The 23766-nt window shown below is 43.6% G+C and overlaps 1 protein-coding gene and 1 pseudogene across 1 annotated transcript in view; one reads left to right on the forward strand and one right to left on the reverse strand.

Moving 5' to 3' along the window:
* The window catches only part of FMN2 (formin 2), a 262700-nt gene that overhangs the window by 39912 nt on the left and 199022 nt on the right, over positions 1–23766 (forward strand). Inside the window, 2 exon segments of the mRNA XM_053667283.1 lie at positions 12907–13054; positions 22727–22782. Of these exon segments, the coding sequence (XP_053523258.1) occupies positions 12907–13054; positions 22727–22782 (204 nt within the window).
* Positions 9355–9830, reverse strand: LOC128627760 (40S ribosomal protein S11-like; annotated as a pseudogene).

A 23766-nucleotide genomic window follows, 5' to 3' on the forward strand; every position in this document is an offset into this window, starting at 1 on the left:
AGTTACAGAGTGGTGTGGATGACAGTTTCAACAACGCAAAATCCATGGTCATACTTTTTATTTAAAAATTATTTTATTGAACTTATTGCAGGGACATCGACCAAGAAAATCATCCAGGTCTGAAGTGTCCAGTCCATAGCACGTCGTCCGCACCCCACACTTCTGTGCCTCCACCCCCCAAGCCAAGTCCCCCTTCCCCCTGGCTACCGCCAGCCTGTGTCTGTCTATGAGGTGCTGGTTTTGGGTTTCTTTTCTTTTGCTTAATCCCTTCACCCTTTTCACTCAGCTCCCCAACCCTTCTCTGCACCTATTAGCCTGTTTCTATTTTGTTAGTTTATTTTGTTCATTAGATTCCACATATAAGTGAAATCATATGGTATATGTCTTTCTCTTCACTGGCTTATTTCACTTAGCCTTATATTGTCCAGGTTGAGCTATGCTGTTACAAAAGGTAAGGCTTCCTTCTTTAAAATTTTTGTTTTACAGCTGAGTAGCATTCCATGGTGTGAATGTACCACAGCACTTTCGTCTGTGCATCTTCTGATGGGCACATGGGCTGCTGCCGAATCTCGTCTGTTGCAGACATCACTGCAGTGAATATAGGGGTCCCGTATTCTTTCAAATTAGTGTTTCAGGTTCCTTCAGATAGATACCCAGGAGTGCAATTGCTGGGTCATAAGGCAGTTCCGTTTTTAATTTTTGAAGTAATTCCGCACTGTTTTCCGAGATGGCTGCACCAGCCTGCACTCCCGCCACCAGTGTCCCTGGGTTCCCCTCCCTCCACATCCCCACCATCACTTGTTTGCTGATTTATTGATGACGGTCATTTTGACGGGTGTAAAGTGACAGCTGACTGTGATTTTAATTTGCACTCTCTGATGATTAGTGACGATGAGCATCTTTTCATAGGTCTATTGGCCACCTGTAATTTTCATTTAGAAAGTTTTTAAAATCCAAGAGAAGTGGAAGAAAAGCTAATGCTCAAGAAAATAGCATTTGTGGTTTATTTCTTCGCGTACACATGAAAACAAATACAGATATAGTTAAGGTTACAATTGCATTGGAGAAAATAATGAAATGTTTTCAATGCTGATATAGATACAGTTAAAGGATTTTCTTGGACATTTCTGACAGCATTTAATTAAAGCTCTTGGTAACTCCCTTGAGTTTTAGGTTAAAAGAACACAATTTCCTTTTAAAAGAGATTTTTCTTTAAGTTGAATTTGCTAAACAATGATCTCCTTTGGCTAAAAACGAGACCTCATTGAAATATTCTTTACTTTTAAGGATTTGTACAAAATGTTGTGAGGAGTGTCTGTCAAGACACAAAGATCATGAAATGCTTATGGGCAGGATGGGCTGCAAGTTCAAATTCACAGCTACAATTTATTACACGTCACTGTCCCCTCCATGTAATCAAGCAGACGCCCACACCTAGCGCTGATGGGAAAGTCTCTTCCGCCCCAGGAGTAAATTGGCTATCGATTAAACATGTCTTCAGTGAATCCCATGTTCTCTGTAGCTGTGAACAAGCAGCAGTGTCTGTGAGCACGAGGAACCTTTTCACGAAACAATACCAGGGAAGGCAGGAGAAAGGCGCGCCCCGCTCAGAAGCTTACTGATTCGTGGCTTTTGTTAAGGTCAATTTGAGACTGGCTTCCAAACCCTGTTACTAATTGTGCAGCCTCACCGGTACAAAGAAATCCAACTCTGGGAGGTCTAACGGCCATTTGCATAATACGAGTTAACCACTTTTTGAGTCCTTACTTTGCTAAGGGTTTGAAATGTTACTTGATTTTTATAACACCCCTGGGAAGCATTCGTGTGCCTACTTTAGAGAGAGGGAGACCGGACATTGTAATTGTCAGAGAAAGGTTCCCATCCACTGTTGAGGTCCAAAATGCCTGCTCTTGACCATTGTGCCCATTATGCAGAGGTCTTTGGGTCTATTTTAGAATGATCGCTACAGGCGATGAGTACAAACATGTGAGCATGTCCCATGCATGGTCAAAGGCAAAGGCAAAAATACTACCAGGAGCCTTTCCTTTGTCACTCGCTTAAGAAAAAAAGCAGCATGTAGTAGAAACAAGACTGAGCTTGTAAACTGTCTCTTCACTAGGACTGTAGGTGGATGTAGTGTGGACACATTTGTTGGTTTCTGAGTCCCAATTGTTACTTTAGTATCAGTACTCAGTCCTCAGAAATGGGTTGTCCAAAGTCACTGCTTTATTTCGTTTAGTTGTATTTGAGTTCTGCAGACCCAAGCACCGCTTGCGAAGGCAGGCCTTGATGTCAGTGATGCTGGTATTGGCTGTAGCCACTACGGCAGCACATTCTGCTGGTTACAGAATCGGGTTCCCCTCTGAGCACCATCCAGGGCTGTCCAACCTGCCGTGCGCCAAGCACCGGATGGCTGTGAACGCAGCCCAGCACAAAACCGTAAATTTACTTAAAGCGTTATGAGATTTTTTTGTGTGTGATGACCTGTTGCAGTGTATTTAATGTGTGGCCCAAGACAATTGTTCTTCTTCCAGTGTGGCCCAGAGACACCAAAAGGTTGGACACCCCTGAGAGGCTGTCGAGTCTGAGCAGCAGACCTCATGACAGATCCCCTCTCTTTCCGGCCTCCGTCTGCGCTGCTGGAACTTGGTGACACATTTTAAGGCGGAGCCTTTTAGCTTCTCTTCCTGTGAGAAGAGACTCCATAGGCAGCTGTCATGTGTGTGCTCTGTATGTGTTTTTCTGGAGCAAATGGTCAAACCTCACCTTCAGCTAACGCCGTGGAGGAAATTCATGCTCTGGTCTGGACTCAGAAGCAGGGGAGTCCTGCACGTCCTGGATGCGGTCGACCGCAGGACTTCCCTCTGGTTGGGGAGTTTCTGTAGGGGCATTCAGGTACTGTCCCCTCAGCCTGAGGTTTTTTGGTATCTGGTTTTCAGAGTGGATTGCTACCGCGTGTAAATCTGCTGCTCACTGGGCAGAGCTGTGTAGCGCCGGCCGGGTCAGTGAACTTTTGAACGTGACTCCGGTCCAAGTTCACCCTGCTCTCAGCACTCCTTCCTTCCGTGGTTCATTGTCGCCAGGGACTCTGACTTACAATTCACACACCTCTCCCCACTTCATCTAAGTGGGACCTGACTTCCTCTCCTCGCCAGGCCCAGTCTGAATGTGCAAGTCCTCCTCCGGCCTGTCGGATACCGTGAGCTCGTTTTAAAAAACAAGTTCGCCCCAGCTCAAAACATTTCCTTTACTTCTTTCCTTAACTCAAACTTGGCTTTCTTTTTATCGGACCATAGTTTTTGAAATCCACTGCTTTGTTGTTGTTCCCTTGGGATCTTCTAATCCCATAGTGCCAGGAGCCAGGTGTGTGCGTGTGTGCATGTGTGTGTGTGTGTGTTACAGTAGTGATGCCGTACAGTAACTTCCGCCAGCCGCCTCTCTCCCGGGCCTGCCCCCACGTGCCTGGAGTCCTCAGCACAACGGCCCTGTGTTTGCTCCTGGTGTGAGCCGGAGGGTCAGGCATGAAGAGCATCCCTAGAAACTAACGCCCTGCTAGAGCACCGATTCAGGAAACTCTTCTTCTGGAACCCCGTCCGCTTTCCTCTGCAGATCTGTGCAGAGATAAGCTTGCTACTGTCGGATCGTTTTTCAGCCTTTGGACTTTCCGGAGTCTCTACCTCACTCCTCACCCCTCCTCTCCTCTTACTCTGAGCGCTCAGCAATCTCTGGAGGGAGACACACACAGAACAGGGGCCATGAGGCCCACTGAATTTTTAAAAAATTTCACCCAAGGGTATGTTTATTGATTTTAGAGAGAGAAAGGAAAACATTGATTGGTTGATTGGTTGCCTGCTATAGGTACCCTGGCCAGATATTGAACCTACAACCTAGGTAGGTTCCCTGACCTGGGATCGAACTCACAAACTTTTGCAACCTTTTAGTGCATGCAACGGCTCTCCAACCAACCGAACCCCTCAGCTAGGACCCTTGGAACTTTTAGGGGGCCCAGTCTGAGCTGCCTGCCTCCTCTTTCCTGCCCTCACTGCTGATCAGCCCCTCCCTCCTTCAGATGCCTGCTTCTTCTCTGCAGTGGCAGCCGTCCAGCCGACTCACCCCGAGCTGGGACCCTTTCTGATTTTGTGGGAAGTTTGCAGTTTTATGGGAACTCCCTCAATATGAACCAACTCTTCTTGCAAAATGTTTGAAAAAAGTTGCTTCTACTTTCCTACCACTGTTTTTTTCCTTTATGCTCCAATTTCCAGTCCCATCAAGTTATTGAAGATATTTCTTAAAAGCTGTCTGTTCCCCTAAGTTTTGAGCATTCACCTTCCTTTACGCTTAGTAAGATTTGGGGCAGTTAACATAAACTTCCTGAAAACTCTTCTTCGTTTGGCTTCTGCAAAACACCAATTTTTCCTTTCTTTTTCTTGCTGCTAACATGTGGATGTTTCTCAAAGTAAAGCCCTTAGAGTTTTCTGCCCAGCCTCCCGGCTCTCTGACTTTACACATAGTGCCTGCTACTGACTTTTGTGTGAACGCCCAGCCCCAGCCGCACTTGTAACGGTGACTGTGCCTCCGTCAGCCTGCGGAAAAGCTGGCATCTTCTAGTCCACGTATGCGAAGTCGGACTGCATTGCAAAATGTCAAGTGGTCTTACTTCCTTGGAGTGGGTGGCATTACTGGCCTCCCTGTCTCCCAGGGACAGAGCCTTGGGTGCCCTCTGCGTGGATGGCCTGTGGCCTGTATGCAGCCCGCCGTGCGAAGGGCCAGCTCTCAGGCCCAGGGGGCCGCCAGCACTCTGCCTTTGCCTGCCAGTAGCCTGCATTAGTCCCGCTAGTTCCCATCCCCATAGTCACTATGACTCATTTTGAGTCTGTGAGGCTACATTGTGTTTCCCGAAGGCAGCATGTAGTTGGGTATTGTTTTCTGATCCGATGCCTCCTCTGTGCCTTTTAATTGGTGAGTTTAGTCCATTTACATTTAGGGTGATAGCGACACGGGAGGATTTCGTGCAGGCATTTTGCCTTTTGTTTTCTGGCACCTCTGTCTCTTTCCCCTTGTGTTTTGTCTGTGATGTTAGTTTGGTGGTAATCGGTGATTTTTTCCTCCTGTTTCCTTTTTATGTTATGTGTCTTGGTTCCAGAACTTATTTTTTTGTGTGGTGACCATTAGGTAATAAGCAAAAGAAAGTTCCATGTGTAAGTTTCTTTTCCTTCTGACTGCACGGTGTCTCCATTCACCTGTGGGAGTTGATGCCGCCGCCCTTCATGTTTCATCGTCACAAGCTGTCTTTCTATGCTGTGCATTCATTTTCAAATTGCAGTAGCTAATGTCTTTTCTTAATGCTTTTACTACTTTAACTCTTCTGTTATATTTGTTTAATATCCTTTTTAAAAAAGATTTTATTTACGTATTTTTAGAGATGGGGAGGGAGGGAGAAAGATAGGGAGAGAAACATCAATGTGTGGTTGCCTCTTGCACACCCCCTACTGGGGACCTGGCCCACAACCCAGACATGTGCCCTGACTGGGAATCGAACCAGTGACCCTTTGGTTCACAGGCTGGCGCTCAAGCCACTGAGCCACACCAGCCAGAGCTCATGTCCTGTTTTTAACAAGACTTGTACTTTCCTGCTTCTGTCGGTCAGTCGTCTTGATCACATTTTTGTATCCTTTTGCCTCTTTGTTTCAGGCAGAAGAGCGCCCTTCATCATTTCTTATAATGTAGGCCTCACGGCAGTAAATTCCTTCAGCCTCTCTATAGTCTGGAAAAGCCTTTATTTCTTCCTATCTAAAGGATGACTTTGCTGGATATATTACTCTTGGCTGGTGATTTCTCTGTTTCCATACTTTGAATATTTTGTTCTACTCTCTTCTACCGTGTGGAGTTTCTCATGAAGCAAATCCAATTATAATCTAATGAGGTTTTGTTCATAGGCTACTGTCTTCTTTTTCCTGGCTGCTCGGAGACTTCTTTCTATGTCATTCATTTTTGCCGGTTTTAACAATATGCTTTGGAGAAGGCCTTTTCGGATTGAGCTATCAATCCTTCCTGCAGCCAGGAGCCACCAGCAGAGCCGCTCTGTCTGAACTGACCCAGCTGCCTCTGGCAGGGGCACCAAGCGGCTGGTGAAGGGGGGGGCAGGGCAAGTGGGTTCAGGTGTCCACGGCTCTTTTCTCCCCAGTGGGTTTAGCCACCATGCGCTCTGACCATGTAGGTTGGAAAGTTTTTGAAGCCCTTTCTAGATCTGTCACGGGAGGATTCTTTTGTTCGGCAGGCCACGAGGAGGTGGGGTGGGTGGGCCCCTGCCCCTGCCCCTGCAGACTCCTTTGTTCAGCGCTGCGGGGCTGTGGGACGCGGCCGTCCTTTGCCCTGCTTCTCTGCACCCGACTCTCAGCCCAGCCTCAGTGTGTGCTGGCCACCAGCCTGGGTCGCTGTCTTTGCCCCTTGGTTAGCCCAGTGGGAGTTGCTCCCTGATGCTTCGATGCTTCAACGCTTTCCTGTCTTCTGGGGCCACAGTGAGCTCTGGGCTGTGCGGGCTTCCATCTCTGTTCTTCCCGCCCTCCTGTGTCCCCGTTTGCTCGGGCACGCCCACTTTCAGGTGTCTCTGTGCACTGATCTTGCAGGCCTGTTCCTGCGACGAGCAGAGAACCCTTTGATGAATGGCAGCTGTCCATCTTGTTGTACCTCGGAGGGGAGGGACCTGGAGGTCTTCTCATGCCCCCAGATGGTGGATGTCACACTCGGGAGGGGTTTTATCGGGTAATTTGTCATTCTTTCTTGCACATATTTTGATGAACAATTAGTCCATCAAGGGAACTCCTTAGCTACGTTATAAAAAATGCTGACCCTCTGGATGCAGGCACATCACACCTAATCAGGTGCCTTTTTAAAACAGGGGCTGAAACTTTGGACTTTTATGAATGAATGTGTATCACTGAACAGAGGCCAGTGCAGAAGGAATATTCAGCTACTTTGAGGCAGATCAAAACCATCTGTTTAAATTCCAAACCAGTCAGTGCAGTTTTATATTAAGATACTTAAACTTTATTGATTGCCCTCAAATTTATTGATTATTGATTCATCGAAGACACAAGCCTCTCCAGAGGGGTTTCCTTTGTAATTCATCCGTGTTGCATATGCTGCGTTTTCAAGAGAAGTGCTAGCGAGGTGCTGAGTCAGGAAGCACCTCTCCATTACTCGTTCCAGTAATGGAGACGGCTAAGTCTCTGAAACAGAGACCGTGAACTTGCTTCAGAGCAGGAAAACTTTTTTTTAACACTTTCAGCAGCAGCAGCAGCAGCAGGCTAGAGCTAGCCCCAGGATGGTGAGAGAACTAATCCACTTTTGTATGGGAGCGAATAGAGCTTTGTCAGAACCTGCATCCAGAAAAGATAAAGAGCCATGTTTTGACCAAGAAGACGAAACTGAAGCATCTGGAGGTTATTAGGACTCATGGGGCAAGCGATATGTGTGTTAGATTTATAGATGCAATGGTTAATTGTCTGAGTAATAGTATACAGGGGAAATGAGAAGAAAAATAGGATCTAGAAAAAAGCAAAATATTTATTTTGTATTTGAGGAGGCTTTTGAAAGCTTTAGAAAAAGTGGCAGAACAGCAGACATTTTCAATTTTAAGTTACTGACTCTTTTAAAAAACGTTTTATTTTCCCAGTTCCATTGGGAAATAATTGACAGACATCACTGCGTAAGTTTAAGCCGTACAACATGATGGTTAGATTTACATATATTGTGAAATGATTACCACAATAACTTTCATGAACGTCCATCATCTCATAAATATACAATAAAAAGAAAATAAATTTATCCTTGTGGTGAGAATTCTAAGAGTGTTGACTCTTACTGTACTTGCTGGCCTCTAGAAATGAAAGCTGAAAATACTTGCTTCATTCTGGAAGACACGTGACTATCCACTTTGTAAAACTGAAGACTTACCGAACACCGTACATGGTTTACCAGGAAAGTTTTGTTTCCCCTTACACTGCTGTACTTTATAAAGCTAGTCCTTTATGGGGTGACCGTCTTCTGGAGCTGTGGGAAGATGGATGACTGGGTCACACTTCCCAGTGTGTCCGACGCGAAGTGGCCGCTCACGGTGAATTAGCCCTGAGGACTGAGGCGTGAGTGGGTCTCTTCCTTCAAGCAGGTGCTCTCTCAGTCACCAGGCATCAGTTGCAAGCTTCCCTTCCCTGCAGTAATAGCTTTTGCACTGTTATACTCTACGATTTGTTTTCACCTTTTCCTGTTATGATAGACAGTCTCCTGAATGTGAAAGTAGTGAATTAGTATAATATCTACTATTATTAGTAACTGTAGGTGGTGCTATTTATCGAACCCTTACTAGAGCTGGAGACACTGTGATTTGCAAAAATTACCCCGTCTTTATTTCACAGAGGGAGAATTGTGGTTCGGGGAGATTAATTTGTTCAAACCTAAGAGTAGCAACTAGGCATTGAACTCACTTTTAAACTTCAAAAGTATCCTTGTAATTGCTGCAAGATTCTGCCTCTTCTATTTCTTTCAGCTAGGTAATGCTAGAAAATGTGTTAAAAATTTAATACAGCCAAATGATATTCAGCTTTGATTTTAAAAAAACATGGTTTTTAAGGTCTGAGAGTATAAGATCCGTATCACAGGAAAGTATACATGTTTAGTTGGACGTTGGAAAACCTGATTTTCTTTTCCTGCATTTGCTGTGACCTTGTGAGGTCAGCTGACCTCCTCAGGTATGACATTCAGAGTATTATCGATGTTATTATATAACATAATAACATAATAATATTCTAATCAATGCCACCAACGAGGTTGTTTAGACATGTTTTCTCCCTAATGTAACATGAGGAAAGAGACATTTAGACTTGAGTAATATTCTTTTTTCTTTGTAGAAGATGTCAAATTGAACAGAAATGGACTTGTAAATGTAGGTCAGGTACTTTTAAAAGTCACATAACTGCACCTCTTCCTCATCGCCACAGTCGATCCATCTACGAAGAGGATCTCCCACGGTCCCGGCCAGCTGTCCCAGGAGGGCATGTGTGACCAGTGCATCCGTCCAGTAACTGGTTAATTATTAATTAACTTTCTTCTGAACCCCTAATGCATCCCACTTTGTCCGCATTCTCTTACACTGCCTAGGTGAGAAAATGATAGGCTGAATACTGCTAATTTATGGGTTTCAATTCAGATGTGACATCTCTTGAGAACCGAGCTAATTAATACCACATTTGTGTGTTTAATATTATATTTCTTATTTATCCTTTGGATTCTTAATTCTTTTTTTTTGACTGAGAAAATAACTTTGTTTCATTTGGGGATGTGGGCAGGTGTCCAGTCTCAGAACTTCTGGAACTGCTTCGTGGTGCCGGTGGCCTTGGTGACCTTGAGCACATTGAAGCGCATGGTCATGTTCAGGTGCCGGCACTCACCCACTGTGACGATGTCGCCGATCTGGACGTCTCTGGAGCGGGGGGACAAGTGCACTGACATGTTCTTGTGGTGCTTCTCGAAACGGTTGTACTTTCGGATGTAGTGGAGGTGGTCTCGGCGGATGACTGTGGTCCTCTGCATCTTCATCTTGGTCACCGCACCAGACAAGATGCGCCCTCGGATGGAGACTTTACCAGTAAAGGGGCATTTCTTGTCAATGTAGGCGCCCTCGATGGCCTCCTTGGGTGTCCTGAAACCCAGACCGATGTTCTTGTAGTATCGCGGGAGCTTCTCTTTGCCACTTTCTCCAAGCAGGACCCTCTTCTTATTTTGAAAGATGGTGGGCTGCTTTTGTGGGCATGCTCCGTCTGATTGTCCGCCATCCTCGTGGCTGCCTGAAAAAAAGGGATTCTTAATTCTTTTTCTCAGTCTCCTGGGATTACTCAAAATTCCCCAACCAAGCCCTGTGTTCGTGGTGCATGGCAAAAACTCATGTAATAATTTTCCCCCAACTGATTTCATCAGTATTTGGATCAATAGTATTCAAAGCATAGTTAATAACATCCTCTGTAAAGATAACTGGGAGAAAGAGAGAAGTTTTCCGTATGTGAGATAAAGGTCGTATTTTATTATCCGTCCCTGGAGGTGAGCATCTGGCGGTGGATCTTTATTCCACTGTGTGTTTGTGCATCGTTGTCCAAAAACGAGAGAGCTTCATTAGTAGGCACTGTAGCACGTCTTAATATCTGGGGTGGTGCGTGTTTTCACTGCGATGGTTAATAAGATTATCGTGGCCATTTTAAGCCCTTTCAATATAAATGGTAGAATCAGTTTGCCATATCTAACTAAAATGCACGCGGGAAGGTTGTTCAGATTTGGCAAAGGAAACAAAACTGAAATGGGACATAACACAGAGCCAGGAATGTGGCCAGACGAGGGCATTACCCTGGAACCCGAAAACCTGTAGCGGCTGGGCCATACACTCATTTCAGATTTTCCGATAGACAAAACCAGAAGCAAACGCAAGTCTTGGAAAAGCACAAATAAGCTCAAAATACCATCCAAGTCTTTAATTCTTCAGATGAAGCTTTGAAGTTCTAAAGTCAGAAATTAATGTTATTAGTGCAGCAGGCGGGAGGTTTTCCCGGCTCTTTCTAGGTCCCAGCCAAGCCCAGTTCCGTTGAAGCAGTTCCAGGCCAGGATCAGCAGGTGGCAGTGAAGAGCCCTCTGCTGGTGGCCACAGGTTTTTCCCTGTGCATTCCAGCGGTAGATTTCAGAGTATCTGTAAAGAAATGGGTGAACTGCATGCTTTTAGGCATTTTTTTTCCAAAAAACATTTTCCCCTCAGGCAAACTTTTGATGTTTGACGGGAGGTTGAGCTTCTTGGATTCTCCGGGATATAGTTACTATATTTTACGGCTCAAATATTGATTCAATGGCTTCTGAGCTGGGGCAGTTCCGTCCGCTAACTAGGAAGTGGGAAACCCCAGCTAAGATTTATTCCCATGAGTATGAACAGCCCATCTCCATTCACTGATGAGTCAGTTGTAGGAACAGCAAAGGGAAGGGCAACAGTCCTCTCAGGGAGTAACTGTGATTTTGTTTCATCATACAGACCAAGGGCCGTGGAATGTTCTAGTGTATAGCACTCTCAGAAGAACATTAGCCTGAAATACCTTCCGGTGATACCCAGACCCTCCTCTTGGCTATAAGAGCCTCAGTGAAGAGCTCTTAGAATGCCTAACTGTGAGCGTTAGTGTTTCCTAGTGGGCCCTTGAGAACAGAGTGTTTGCATACTGTAGTGCTGAGTTATTCCGGGGATTATCATGTATAACTCAGTTTATAAAGATGAGAAAATATTTGTTGAAAGTAACATTTTTTTCCTTTTTATTTTGTGGTTTATTTATACCTCAATTTTAAGTTGTGATTTTTTTAAAAAAAGATTTTGTTTATTTCTAGAGAGAAGGGAAGGGAGGGAGAAAGAGAGGGAGAGAAACATCGATGTACAAGAGGTACATCAACCGGTTGCCTCTCATAAGCCCCCTCTTGGGGACCTGGCCTGCAAACCAGGCATGTGCCCCGACTGAGAATCGAACCACAGAGCTTTCGGTTTGCTCTGGCCCTTACTCTGCTGAGCCACACTAGCCAGGGCGTGAGTTGTGATTTTAAATCTCTCTATATGCCTTTGTAGAAAGCCTGTATTTGTTTTCCTTAACAGGAATAAATTAGCCACTTGAACCAAAGTCAAAACAGACCTTCAGAATTTAAGGAAGTGGTGTATCACTGTGGGAAACACATCTCTGTTTGGACTGAGATACAAAGCTACGATTTGATTTATTCAAAGGCAGCTTTTATTGACCTTGACTCTCGTAGTTCTTTACTACTCACCGTGTGTCTGTTAGAAAGAAAACAAGGGGATATAGGATATGGTATCTGGTAGCAAGGAGTCACGCACAGCACTTGGGACAGTACCAGAGGCACTCCCGAGATGGTGAACAGCAATGCCGCAGAGAGAGAGGCGTCCCGGACAGTTGAGGCCACACCACAGGGTTCGTTGAGTGCGAAATGCAGAGACAGTCGGCACCCAGGCCAGGAAAACTCTGCGGCTCTCAGGGCATGTTCTGGAATGAGCACACGCATCCTATCAGGAAACATGCTATTCGTTCTGGAATCCGAACGAGCAGTTTTCCAAGGTGTTTATAGGGCTTCCAAGCGGCCTCCTTCGTGAGATTTACACTTTGCTCCTTGGCAGGGAGTGTGGTGCCGAGACTTCTCGCTTGGCCAGCAGGTCCCTGTCCAGTTCTTTTGGTCTTGGCAGCTTCGTTTCCTTTTTCATGGTTTCCCTCCCAAACAGTTCCCAGTCTGGACCCCAGATAAGTTGGTTTCCTGGGCCTTTTGTGTTGAAGGCCAGGAAGCCGTTATGTCCTGTGATGCCCAAGGACAGCCTGTCCTTGGACTTTGCCTCAAGTGTTTAAACAGATTTTAAAGGGACAGCATGTTCAAATGGATTAAAGCTGCTCGTCCAAGAAGTTCTCCCGTTAAGTGTCTGGATATTTGGATTTCGTAATTCCCTGTGGGCCCACATGGCATCTCCACATCCAAAGAAACTTCCATTTCACTATGAAAAAGAAATTGAGACAAGCCTAGTTAAGAAATGAAATGACTGTGTGAAAGAATATGTGTTATAACTCTGCATTGAATAGGATTTAATGTTTTATATATATACTAGGGTGGGCAAAGGTAGGCTTACCATTGTAATAGAAATACATCATACAATAATTAATACATAATACAAGAATAAACTCTTTTTACGTACTCACAACCGTAAACCACCCTTGTATCCACACGTCCCACACATATATTTATGTTAGAAATGCTGTTGCCACATATCGGTCAAGATGACGTCATTTTTGTAATCAAATTAATAGCTTTAAACTTTTTTCTTATTTTTAAATATAGCAAGATCAACTTTACACCTGGGCTGCCGTTAGCCAGCCCACACACTCACTGGACTACACAGAAGGGCAGTTCCCCAGGCGAGTCTCGTCTGCTCGGCCACCACCCGACTCTCCTGGCGAAGAACGCAGGCCCAAGGATGCTGAGACAGGTAGGCCCCCGGGACAGTGGGCGTTCTGACCGTGTGTGCCAGCGTGCTCCCTGGGTAGTGAGTTTGCATCTCCCTTCGAGGTATTTCTTAGATTATCATCTGCAGATAACGGAAAATCCCCAGAAGGCTTGTTAAACAGAAAATTCTCATGCTCCACCGTCCTGGCTGCCGAGTTGGAATTTTGGGGGTCAGGACCCTGGAGCTGTCCAGTTACTGCTGTGTATACTGAAGTGGGAGACTCACAGTGTGCAGCTGCAGCTGCCCCCTGAGGCTCAGTGTTCACCTGGTGGACCGTAGCTCCCGACAGCGAGACCATGTGAGAGACAGGATGTGGGAGGCGTCATCTCGCACGGGGCTCTGAGTGTCATAACACAGAGTACAACCGATCGAGGGCCAAGACAGACTCCCTTAATGCACAGATCTTCGGAGATGAGGGCATTCTAACCTAACACCTGCAGACAAATGCAGCACCTGAAGGCATATTTCATTTCAAAAGGAAAAGCAGAGAACTGAAAGTATTGATCCCATTAAATACACTGCTCTATTTGTTTACGTTAAAAATTAATTCCCGGTAGTAAATAGCCAGGTGTTGATAGACAGTCGTGCACATTATGATGTTTCAGTCGATGACAGACCACAGGTAGAGCAGTAGAGTTGAGAAGTTCCTACCTGGAGAGATGCTGTCTGTAGCCAGAAGAATGCTGTCCTGCAGTCTGCCTGTTACTCACACGTGGGCGGTGGTGCCGGCGGAAACAAACCCGCTGTACTGCCTCTCAGATCCAAGTGCAGCCCCTACAATTGCGTATGGTACACAGTACTGGATAACAACGGCTGTTCCTGGTTTATGTGTTTCCTGCTGTACTGTACTATTTATCATCATTCAATCATTTAATTTTCTATTAATTTGATTGGGGTAACACATAAATTTCAGGTGTACAACTTTATGATACGTCTGCAGAGTCCCTTGTGCGCTCCCTACCTGAAGTCTGATCTTCTGTCACCATATACTTGACCTCTATGTATTTTGTCCTGTCCCACCCCATTCCCTTCTGGTAACCACCATGCTATTGTGTGTATCTATGAGTTTAGTTTCTTAAAAAATTAATTTGTTTTGTTGTTGCTTTTTGTTTTATATCCCACATATGAATGGAGTCATACAGTTTTTGTTCTTTTTTTGTCTGACTTATTTCACTTAGCATAGTAACCTCAAGATCCATCCATGTCGTCACAGATGAGAACACCTCACCTTTTAGATGGCTAAGTAGTATTCCATGGTATCTGTGTACTGCATCTTTATCCAGTCATGCGCTGAAGTATGTATGTTTGGGTTGTTTCCATTATTTTGGCTATTGTAAATAATGCTTCATTGAACATAGGGTGCATCTCTATGAATTAGTGTCTTCAAACTGTTGGGTACATACCCAGAAGAGGGATTGCGAGGTCATATGATAGGCTTGGAAAGTTCTCATCAATTATTATTTTGAGTAGGTTCTTGGTTCTCTTCTCCCGGATTTCTCCTTTTGCTATACCTACTATCCTTAGGTTGCTTTTTGTAATGTAGTCAGATAGTGCTCAGTGTTTTTGCATTTTTAATTCTGTTAGTTCTCTCTCTCCTTCCTCTGAGGCCATTTCTATGTTTCTGTCTTCAAGTTTGCTAATTCTCTCTTGCATTTGGACTTCTTTATTCCCAGTGCTCTCTAATGTATCCCTCCTGGCATGTATTGAGTTCTTCAGCTCCAGAATTTGTTTCTTTTTTTATACTTTCAGTATCTTTGCTTTAAGTACTCTCTATGTTCATCAGTATTATTCATGAACTCTTTGAACTGTTACCTTTCTGAGTTTTCTAATATTTAGTATATCTTTGAGTTTCTTCATAACTACAATTTTGAATTCTCTGTTTTTTAAGTTGGTCTTCCATGACTTTGGTTTCTGGAGACTTAATTTTATTTCTGTGTTCCAATGTTACCTTGCTTGTTCATGGTATTTGATGGATTGTTTACTTGTCCATGCATTTGAGACACTGACTTCTTGTTTATCTACCGTTTTGCTCTCAATGACTCAGCAGGTGGACAGGTAGGGTACTTTCTTTTGCTTTTCATTAGATAGTGTCATAGTACGTTTTTTGGTTTTCTCTGACTTGGGCTCTTTGTGCCTCTGGGTGTGTGGTGGAGCTGCGTCGCTTCAGTTAGAGAAAGTGCCACATACCCCCTGGGATGACTGGTGTCCCCTTTATGACTAGTGACATTGATTATGGAGCACCAGCACTGTGCTGCAAATTTGGTGCAGGGTGGAAAACCGGTGTTGCAGCTCCAAGAGAGCTACCTCCTTTTCCTGCGATGGTTTTGACTTGACCAGACTATCTGGGGTGTGTTTAGGGTGGAGGAGGCAAGACTGCTGCCTGTGGCTCCACCCCTTCCGGTCATGGCTGTTGTTGGCATTGCTGGTTCTGCCAGGACAGGGAGGTGGTATGGGAGGTCACCTTTCCAGCAGTAAAACTGCTTCTGTCCCCCTTATGGTCCAGGCTACAGAGTGGGGACTGCAGCTCAACTTATGTCACTACTGCCTGAGTAGTCCCCAAAATGCATCTGTGGCCTCCATCCCTGTTCTTACCCCACTTCTCTGCTTGTTCCAATAGGCCCTCTCTCAGATGTCCTGATGCGTGCATCTTTCCGACATGCTTGTGTGTTGAGTGATAGTTGTCTGACTTGTTGTAAATTTAAGGGGAGAAACAATGGAGTCTTCTCCGTCGGTCATGATGCTGAAGCTACTTGTCATTATTTATGCACTTTTTTCTACTTATAGGAAAAATCTTTGCTGCGGAGCAGTGTGCTGCATTACACTGGCCTCATTCTCATATCTCTCCTGTTACTGTGTGTCTTGATTGCATCATTTTCTCTTGTGCCTGCTTTCATCTTGTGTTGTTTTGTGCGGCAACGTGCTTTACAGGCTCATAACCTGTGAGTAATAGGCTGTGCCCTACAGCCTAGGTGTGCAGTGGGCTGTGCCGTCTGGGTTTGTGTTAGTTCTGTCTGTGATAGCACAACGATGAAATCACTTAGCCACACCTTTCTCAGAATGCGTCCCTGTGGTCACATGGCACGTGACTGTAGTAGGATTGGTCAATTGCATTGAGAGTTCTTTTAATATTGCTTCCTGTCTTATGTTTCCCATCATTGGTTAGGCCAGTATTTTCATTTTCTCTTTTGTAGGGTGTCTGTCTTTCTCAGCTTGTCTAACTGAAACATTTATATTATCATCTAAAATTTTTAGGGCATTTAAAAAACACCTATGAAACCACCCTTGAAAGTTGATCAGTGATAATCTGAATTTAAGTTTGGTAAATGATGCTAGTTGGAATTAATACCAGGAAGTTTGTAATCTCATTTTTATCATTGTTTGATATAGTTTGTAAAATGCCAGAGCAAATCATCTTTAATATAATAACTTGTCTCCTTTTAAAATATGCATTCTTGAAGAGGACGATGGAGGTAAGTAAAGATAATTTACTGTGGTGCCTTGTTTTACCCCAACCGATCTGTCATCGGCTGCAACAGCCATAGAACGCTCTTTGTTCTGTGTCAACTCGCGGCCCTGTCTAAACCTCTTCTGCTGTGACTCCATGTGACGTTCTCATTCCAGAGGGGTGGGGGTCGCACCATCCAGCCAGTTGTATGGGTGACAATGTTCATTATATATAGTGAAAAACTTGTCTAGAGTCTACTATTTTAAAATCATGGTTGAAGTGCTGTTGTGACAGGGAGCCCCTTTCCAGTTTAATTTAAAGTAAAAGAGTCCAATGATTTTTTTTCAAAGAGGAAAGACTAGTGGTTCTGTTTTGGAAAATTGGGAACTTTTCTTTTAGCCTATTTTTTTTCCAGCTCGTCCTAATGTGTTTACTATTTCACATGTCCAGCTAATTCAGATTCGAGGTGCTGCCTCTTCCGCTTTTCTTGTAGATCTCTTCGATTTTTTCATGATTCCTTCTGTGAAAGAGGCTTTTCTTTTGCTTCATCTATTGACCGAGACACTGACCCTCCTCTACAGGCATGTAAAGTGCAGAGGCCAAGGCAAAGCCTTGCGTTCCTCCCACCAGTGAGCGGCCAGAGGGCTGCAGGTTCCTGTGCATCTTTCCCTCCCATCCTGACCCCTTACAGGGGGCCTTGTTTCCACAGAAGAGCCCAAGGTTTTAAAATCAGCCTTTTGTAGAATACTGCTTGGAAAGTTAAGGCTAGCTGGAAGGGAAATTAGGGCGTGATATGCTCTAAAAACTGGTGGCAGAGACATTCATAAGACGAAACCCTTTTCATGTATCTTGTTTTCTCTTAATCTTCTCTCTCTTCATTCACCTTTATTTGTACATGCAACCCTCCCCCATGATTGTCCTTTTTTTCTGGAGTCTTGTGGCATTTTATCTCTGTATTATTAATATCTCTATTATTTGAACTTTTACGTATTGTAATTTATCTGTTTATACATATCTGCCATCTTTGTAGATTCCACCATTTCAACACCTTTGGACACATAGAACATACTTAAACATTTGAGTGAATAAATGAAGGTTTTTTTTTTTTAAAAAGACCTAAGTAATAAATTATCTATTCAGCACATGAATACAAACATTTTAGGGAGAGTTTTGTGCATCCAACACAAACTCTCTGAGACATCCTGTGGAACATTTTAGAAGCTCAACACTAAGTTTCAAAGGTTATTCAATAGCTTTACATAAAAGAAAAGAAACGATTAACTTTAGTTTTCAAATTTATGGAGAACAAGAGCTAGATGTCTAGGTATGAGTAGGGACTTGATTATTCTTGCTGCATCTTTGGGAAATTGCATCCCTTTATCTTTCTTTGAAAAATATGAATGGCCAAGAGAGTGAACATAGGAATGATTTTTGAGAAAGGCAATGTGGGCACAGAAAGTTCTAGAGAAAAATGTATGGACAGAGAGCTGGCAGAAGCATGCAGAAACTTTCTGTGTAAAAACTCTAAAAAGTATATTTACATGCTGGCTGAGAGAACTGGAACCCAACTTTGCTCCAAAAAACGATTTGAGCCGCTCATAAATATCTAAGGTGTGGAAAGGATTACAGATGAAACCAGATCAAACGGAAAGGAATTTCGGCTGGAGCAATAAAAAGAAGCTGAGTTAGCTAGCATATTGAAATGTATTTCAGAAGGACCTGCAGTTTTCAAAGGTCGTTGGAAACATAGCCCTCAGATTTAAAGAAGAAAGTGAAGTGGGAACAATGAATTCCGTATCATCTCCTGTATCCCTGAGACTGAAAGCAACGGTCTCTTAGAGAAGCACTTTTCTGGCCTCTCATAGTTTAAAGAAGTGTTTCCAATGGGTCCTAAGAGAAGGGATCCCACGCGGTGTAGTGCAAATACAGTATCATCAGCTCACGCCCAGGAGTAGTCCAACTATTTTAACACACGTGCAACTGAGACCATGCAGAAGTTACACAGGCGCCGGGGAGAGCTCCAGAACATCTCGTGTCTGAACATCTCACTCGATCGAGCGGTAAATGTTCTGGAACAGCTTGCCTGGGTCTCCTGTATATAACTCTCTGTTTTCTTTTATGGAAAATCTGCCTGCATTTCCCCCTCACACATGCGAGGTCAAGTGTGTGTGTGTAGATATTCTTGTTGGCGATGAGGGGCAGGTCTGCACCATTAAATAGTCCATACGCAGAGCAGAGCGTTGGGCCCTTTGAGGGAGACGGCATTCTGAGCCCTGCCTTCACTTGTGGAAGGACCTGGTGAACTAGAAACAAAAACGTCTGCCATCCATTAGGGAGCCAATCATAAGTCATGCTATTTAAATGAAGTTTCACAAATTATCTTTCAATTAAATGGACTACATTTAAATAGAATTGATGTATACCATTAAAGGAGCTTTAATTTAATAAGGTTGTAGCTAAGTGCATTTTAACTGAAACGTGAGTGTTATAAACTGCTTAATTCACTTTAGAAAGACTATTTTGTGTATTTTAAAGGGTTTGAGTTACTTTTCAGTCAAAGCAGAGGGGCATAGCATACTAATTTTTTTGCTAGCCTCTCTCTGCAAATGTAAAATTCCCCTAAGTGTAGTTTGTTTAATGAGCCATAATCTTATTTTGTGATGATAGATCACTTCTGAAATGTATTTGGAATTGCGAGAAGACCAGATTTTAGATTATACTTAGATGTTGTGAGCTAACTTTAATGGAATGGGACATTTAAAAATTTGTCAGGAATGTTCTTTCCCCGATTCTGCTTCAAAGTAGTGTTTTCTGAAAAACAGTCTAGTTTCTAATTCTTAAGAAGAGTGAGTGAGCACAGTTGGCAGTTTTAAATGTACCCTTGAGAGAGGGCTCACTGGTTCCTCTTTAAACACAGCCACCCCGGTGGGTGAATATTTAATGAGAATGTTCTGGCAGTCCCAGAACTGAGTAGAAGGCGGTTCCCAGCAGCACCCGGGGTTGCAGGAGAGCAGTGTTGGGAACACACGCCACCAAGTTTGGGTGAGGGGTGATCATTCTAAGGATATTCACACTAAGCAGATTTCTCAAATACACCTGCCAAGTGACTAAAGACATGAGCCAGCTCAGAAGCCAGCGATTCCTTCAAAACCTAAAACCATATACCATATGATCCAGCAATCCCACCTCTGGGTATTTATCCAAGGAAATGAGACCACTAATTTGAAAAGATACGCACCCCTATGCTTCTTGCAGCATTATTTACTGTAGCCAACATACGGAAGCAAACTAGGTGTTCACCACTGAGAAATGGATAAAGATGTGCTACATGTACACAGCAGAATATTATGCAGCCACAAAGAAGAACAAAATCTTGCTGTCTGCAACAACATGGATGCACCTATGTTAAATGAAATGTCAGACAGAGAAAGACAAATACCACGTGGTTTCACTTACATGTGGAAAACAAACAAAGCAAAAACAGACTCATAGAAACAGAGACCAGAGGGGTGGTTACGAGAAGGAAGGGAGTGAGGAGATGGGTGGAAAGGGGAACTCAGTCAATAATATTGTGGTAAACTTGCACGGTGACAGATGGTTGCTAGAAATAGTGGGGTGATCACACGGTAAAATAGAAAAATGTGGGGTCACCATATTGAAACTAATGTAACTAAGGTAAGGTTCTATACCAGTTACTCTTAAATAAAAAGGTAAAAAACTGTAAATACTGAAATAGAGAGGAAAAGGGCAGGCAAAACAGAAGGCATTTTGCTTGCCCTGCGCTCCACCTGTTTTCTGCTCACGCTGCGTTTCCCTTCTCCGGCTTCTCTCCCTTGGCTCTTCCCTGCGTCTCCCCTTTTTCTCTTCTCACTTTCATTCACTATTATTTTCCTCCTAAACACTCAGCTCTCTTTCTGCTCCTGACTGTTCTCTTTCACCGTCCCTTGATTTTTAGCGCAGTTATTCTGTGCGTCTCGTTCATCTCCATTCCTGCACCCTCCACGACATCTATAGTTCGGCTTGGGAGTTTAAAGAGAGTATTTTGATATGTTTCTCTTAGATGCTATAACACACTGATTCAAGGAAATAAAAAGCCCAGTGAAAGGGGTTGGGATGGGAGAATTAGCTCCGCTCGCCAGTGAATGAAGTGAGAGTTCAGGTGTGGTGTTCAGAATATTGGCTGATGCATCTTGGCAGCTTACTGTTCTGGTTAACTGCACACATTTCTTATTTACTATCAGAGCCCAGACGTTTGCTTTTTGGGGGCAGGCAACCAGGTCTGGGACTGTAGGAAAAAGCTAGGAAATGCATGCATTCATAAAGTGAAAAACTGTTCATGTTCTACAGTTCTATCTAAATAGCAGAAAGAGTAAGAGAGTTTTCTCCATCGATTCAAAGCCCCAGGATCACAACATATGATCTTGGGTCTGCGGTATTTGGAGAGTGGGGGTTGGTGGTGACCAAGAGCAGAAAACAAAAGCATTCCAGGGTTTGCTTTAATACTAACTGTCGACTTGCTTTGTTGTTGAAGATATTCATTCAAAATTGGCTACCTTGGGTGTTAAGGTCAGAGTACAGATTTATGAGTCTAAGAGAGAAGAGACCCGTTTCTGATGAACTCAGTGGAAAAATGGTTGTATTTTAAGGCCACTTGTTAATACTCCATCACCACGGTGATATGTGTTGGTGGTTAATACATGCTATTCTCAATGATTTCTTTAGAAAGATGTACTCTTAGCTGAGGGGCAGGGAGTAGCTACTGGCAAAGTGGTATCTGCATTGCCTGTTACCGAATTCTATCTCCTTCCTCCTCACATCACCAGCTCTTCACGGTGGCACCCACTGTCATGGTTGGGTCACTCTCTTGATCCAACCACAATATTTCCTCCCACAATATTCATATTGTAAACACCTACTGTGTGCTGGGCACCACTCTAGAAGTGGAGGATATTATGAGGAAGAAAGTGTCCCCTAGCTTAAAAAGAAAACCCTATCCCTTAGGTTTTCAGCATGAAGTATTGGCAGTCTCATAAATTCCAGAGTGATGGACCGAAGGACCGAAATCCCTTATTACTCAGTGCCTCCTGGTGACAGTGTTCATTGTCCCTCACTGAAATCGGAAGGTAATTTGTCAATAATCAGACAAGCCATCCGAGGTCCCATCCTGCAAGATTGGTGAGCTGGGTTCTGTCACTATGCAGACCTAAGCTAAGTGAATAACATAAAAGACGAATTTCTTAGCAAGTATTTTTCTGGCACAAAATAGGAACTAGCGGTTGAGAAAAGTAATTATGATTGATGTGTCAAGAAGGGCACAGGCCTATTCCAATTTTAAAAGTAACTAATGGTACGAGTATTGGTCACTATATACAAGTCTTGTGTAGAAGATGTCCAACCATGTAATGTGAAAAATAGAGACGTTTGTTGAAGAAGATACAAGATACAAGAAGCACTGTACATAGGACAGTGATGTATGTCTCAGTCCCCTTCAAAGTAGAACCTCACACAGTTCTCCCAATCACCAAATACTGTTGTATTTTCCTGAATTTCTTTGATGGTCTGAGATCTCTTCCCTTTCAAAGGTGATTTCCGTTCTAGGAAAAGCTAGAAGTTGCAGGGTGCTAAATCTGGGCTGTAGGGGGACTGGGTCTCCTGGGTGATTTGATGTTTTACCAAAAAACTGCATGAGAGTGTGCATTGTCGTGATGAAGCTGCCAATCACCAGGTGCCCATAGCTGCTGCCTTCTGAGTCATCTGAATAGTTTCCAGAGGAATGTTCAAGCTTAACACAGAATTTGATGCAGAATTGTTACTCCACTTGCTCAGTTATTTTGAATGCAGTGGCCACACAGTACACATGCTCATTTAACAGTATCTACCGCCCCCACTGACTTAGTACAGTAAAATCATCATTATTTATGCACGTGCATTCCAGTCCACTCTCCTTGGCTGCCAGGTTACATCAATGTCACCCAAACCGTTCTTGTTATTTTAACAAATGGCTGGACTTTTCCTGGACAGAACTCATGTGTTTTATATACTAAAGAGCAGTCCTATTCTCATTATATATATGAAGAGCATAATTGGAAGATAATCTGAATGTTTTGGGTACTTATGGTTAAAGATTATAGTTCATTTTATTTTCTGATTGAAGAAAGGGGAAAATTTGTCCTTTAATATACTGACCGTCTTCTTTCCTTCCAACCCAGAATCCCAATCTGCTGTTTTGGAAACTCTGAAAAATTGTTCAGACGCTGTTCAGCAGGTAAGGAGATCTTATCAGGGTGTCAAATCCCTTTCTCCCTTATGTGTTTTAAAATTGCAACAGGCCCTGGCTTGTTTTCATCTGCCTGGCTCGTCAGGCCACACTTGCTTGGTTCACTTAGTCTGCCCGGGGAATCGGCCTGGCAAGAAGGGATATTTTCTTCCATTTAGACTTTGCATAGAAAATCAGCCTCGAAGTGGAACTGAGAACAAGCTTTGCAGAAGCTGCCTCGTCCTGCGTCCAGCCAGAGTCGGGGCCTCCAACAGCTGGCTCCGGCAGGACACGGCGGCCCCTCCAGGAAATGACCCCTGGAGACGGCTTGGCCTAACTTGCAGTCCTGTGGATATGACTTTTAAAAATCTGTCAGAGTGTTTCTAAAATCAAGTCATATTCTTAAGTTGCTTTGGTGGATGAAACATTAGCGAGCATCTGTTTCATTTTCATGGTAACTTTTTTTCTGTTGCTAAAAAGACAAATGTTATGTTTTTTTTTTTTTCTTGTACCAAAAAGGACTTCCTACTAAAAAAAAACATTCAAGAAAGGAAATGCTCATATACAGTGATAATTGTGGGTAGCAATTGCTGTTTTGGGCATAAAACCATGTCAAAATTTTATTTATACATTCTCTCAACTATGGTTTTGAGAGTAACTTAGGGTTAGAAATTATAAAGTAATTAGTAAGTAAGAAGAGCATCTGTTCTCTCCAGTGGGAAACGAGAAGACTCGCGTTGGGGTTCTGGGCGTAGTTCTGTACCGAGTTAGTGTGCGCAACATAACAGGCTATTCGGGGCAAAGTGTTCTTCTCTGTAAAATTAAAGAATCTCAAATTTTTGAGAATTTTGCGAGTATAAAACGATGTCCCTAAAAAAAAAAAAAGCAGTTGTGAATCATACATGAACATTGGGCTCCCCCTGGAGGACAAATAAGAATATAACATCGGTCAGAAAGTTCATTTTGTAATTCACTGGTGCTTTCCAAAAAGTA

This window comes from Artibeus jamaicensis, unplaced genomic scaffold (genome assembly GCF_021234435.1).
Source record: "Artibeus jamaicensis isolate MK-2021 breed Jamaican fruit bat unplaced genomic scaffold, CSHL_Jam_final contig_467, whole genome shotgun sequence".
Lineage (NCBI taxonomy): Eukaryota > Metazoa > Chordata > Mammalia > Chiroptera > Phyllostomidae > Artibeus > Artibeus jamaicensis.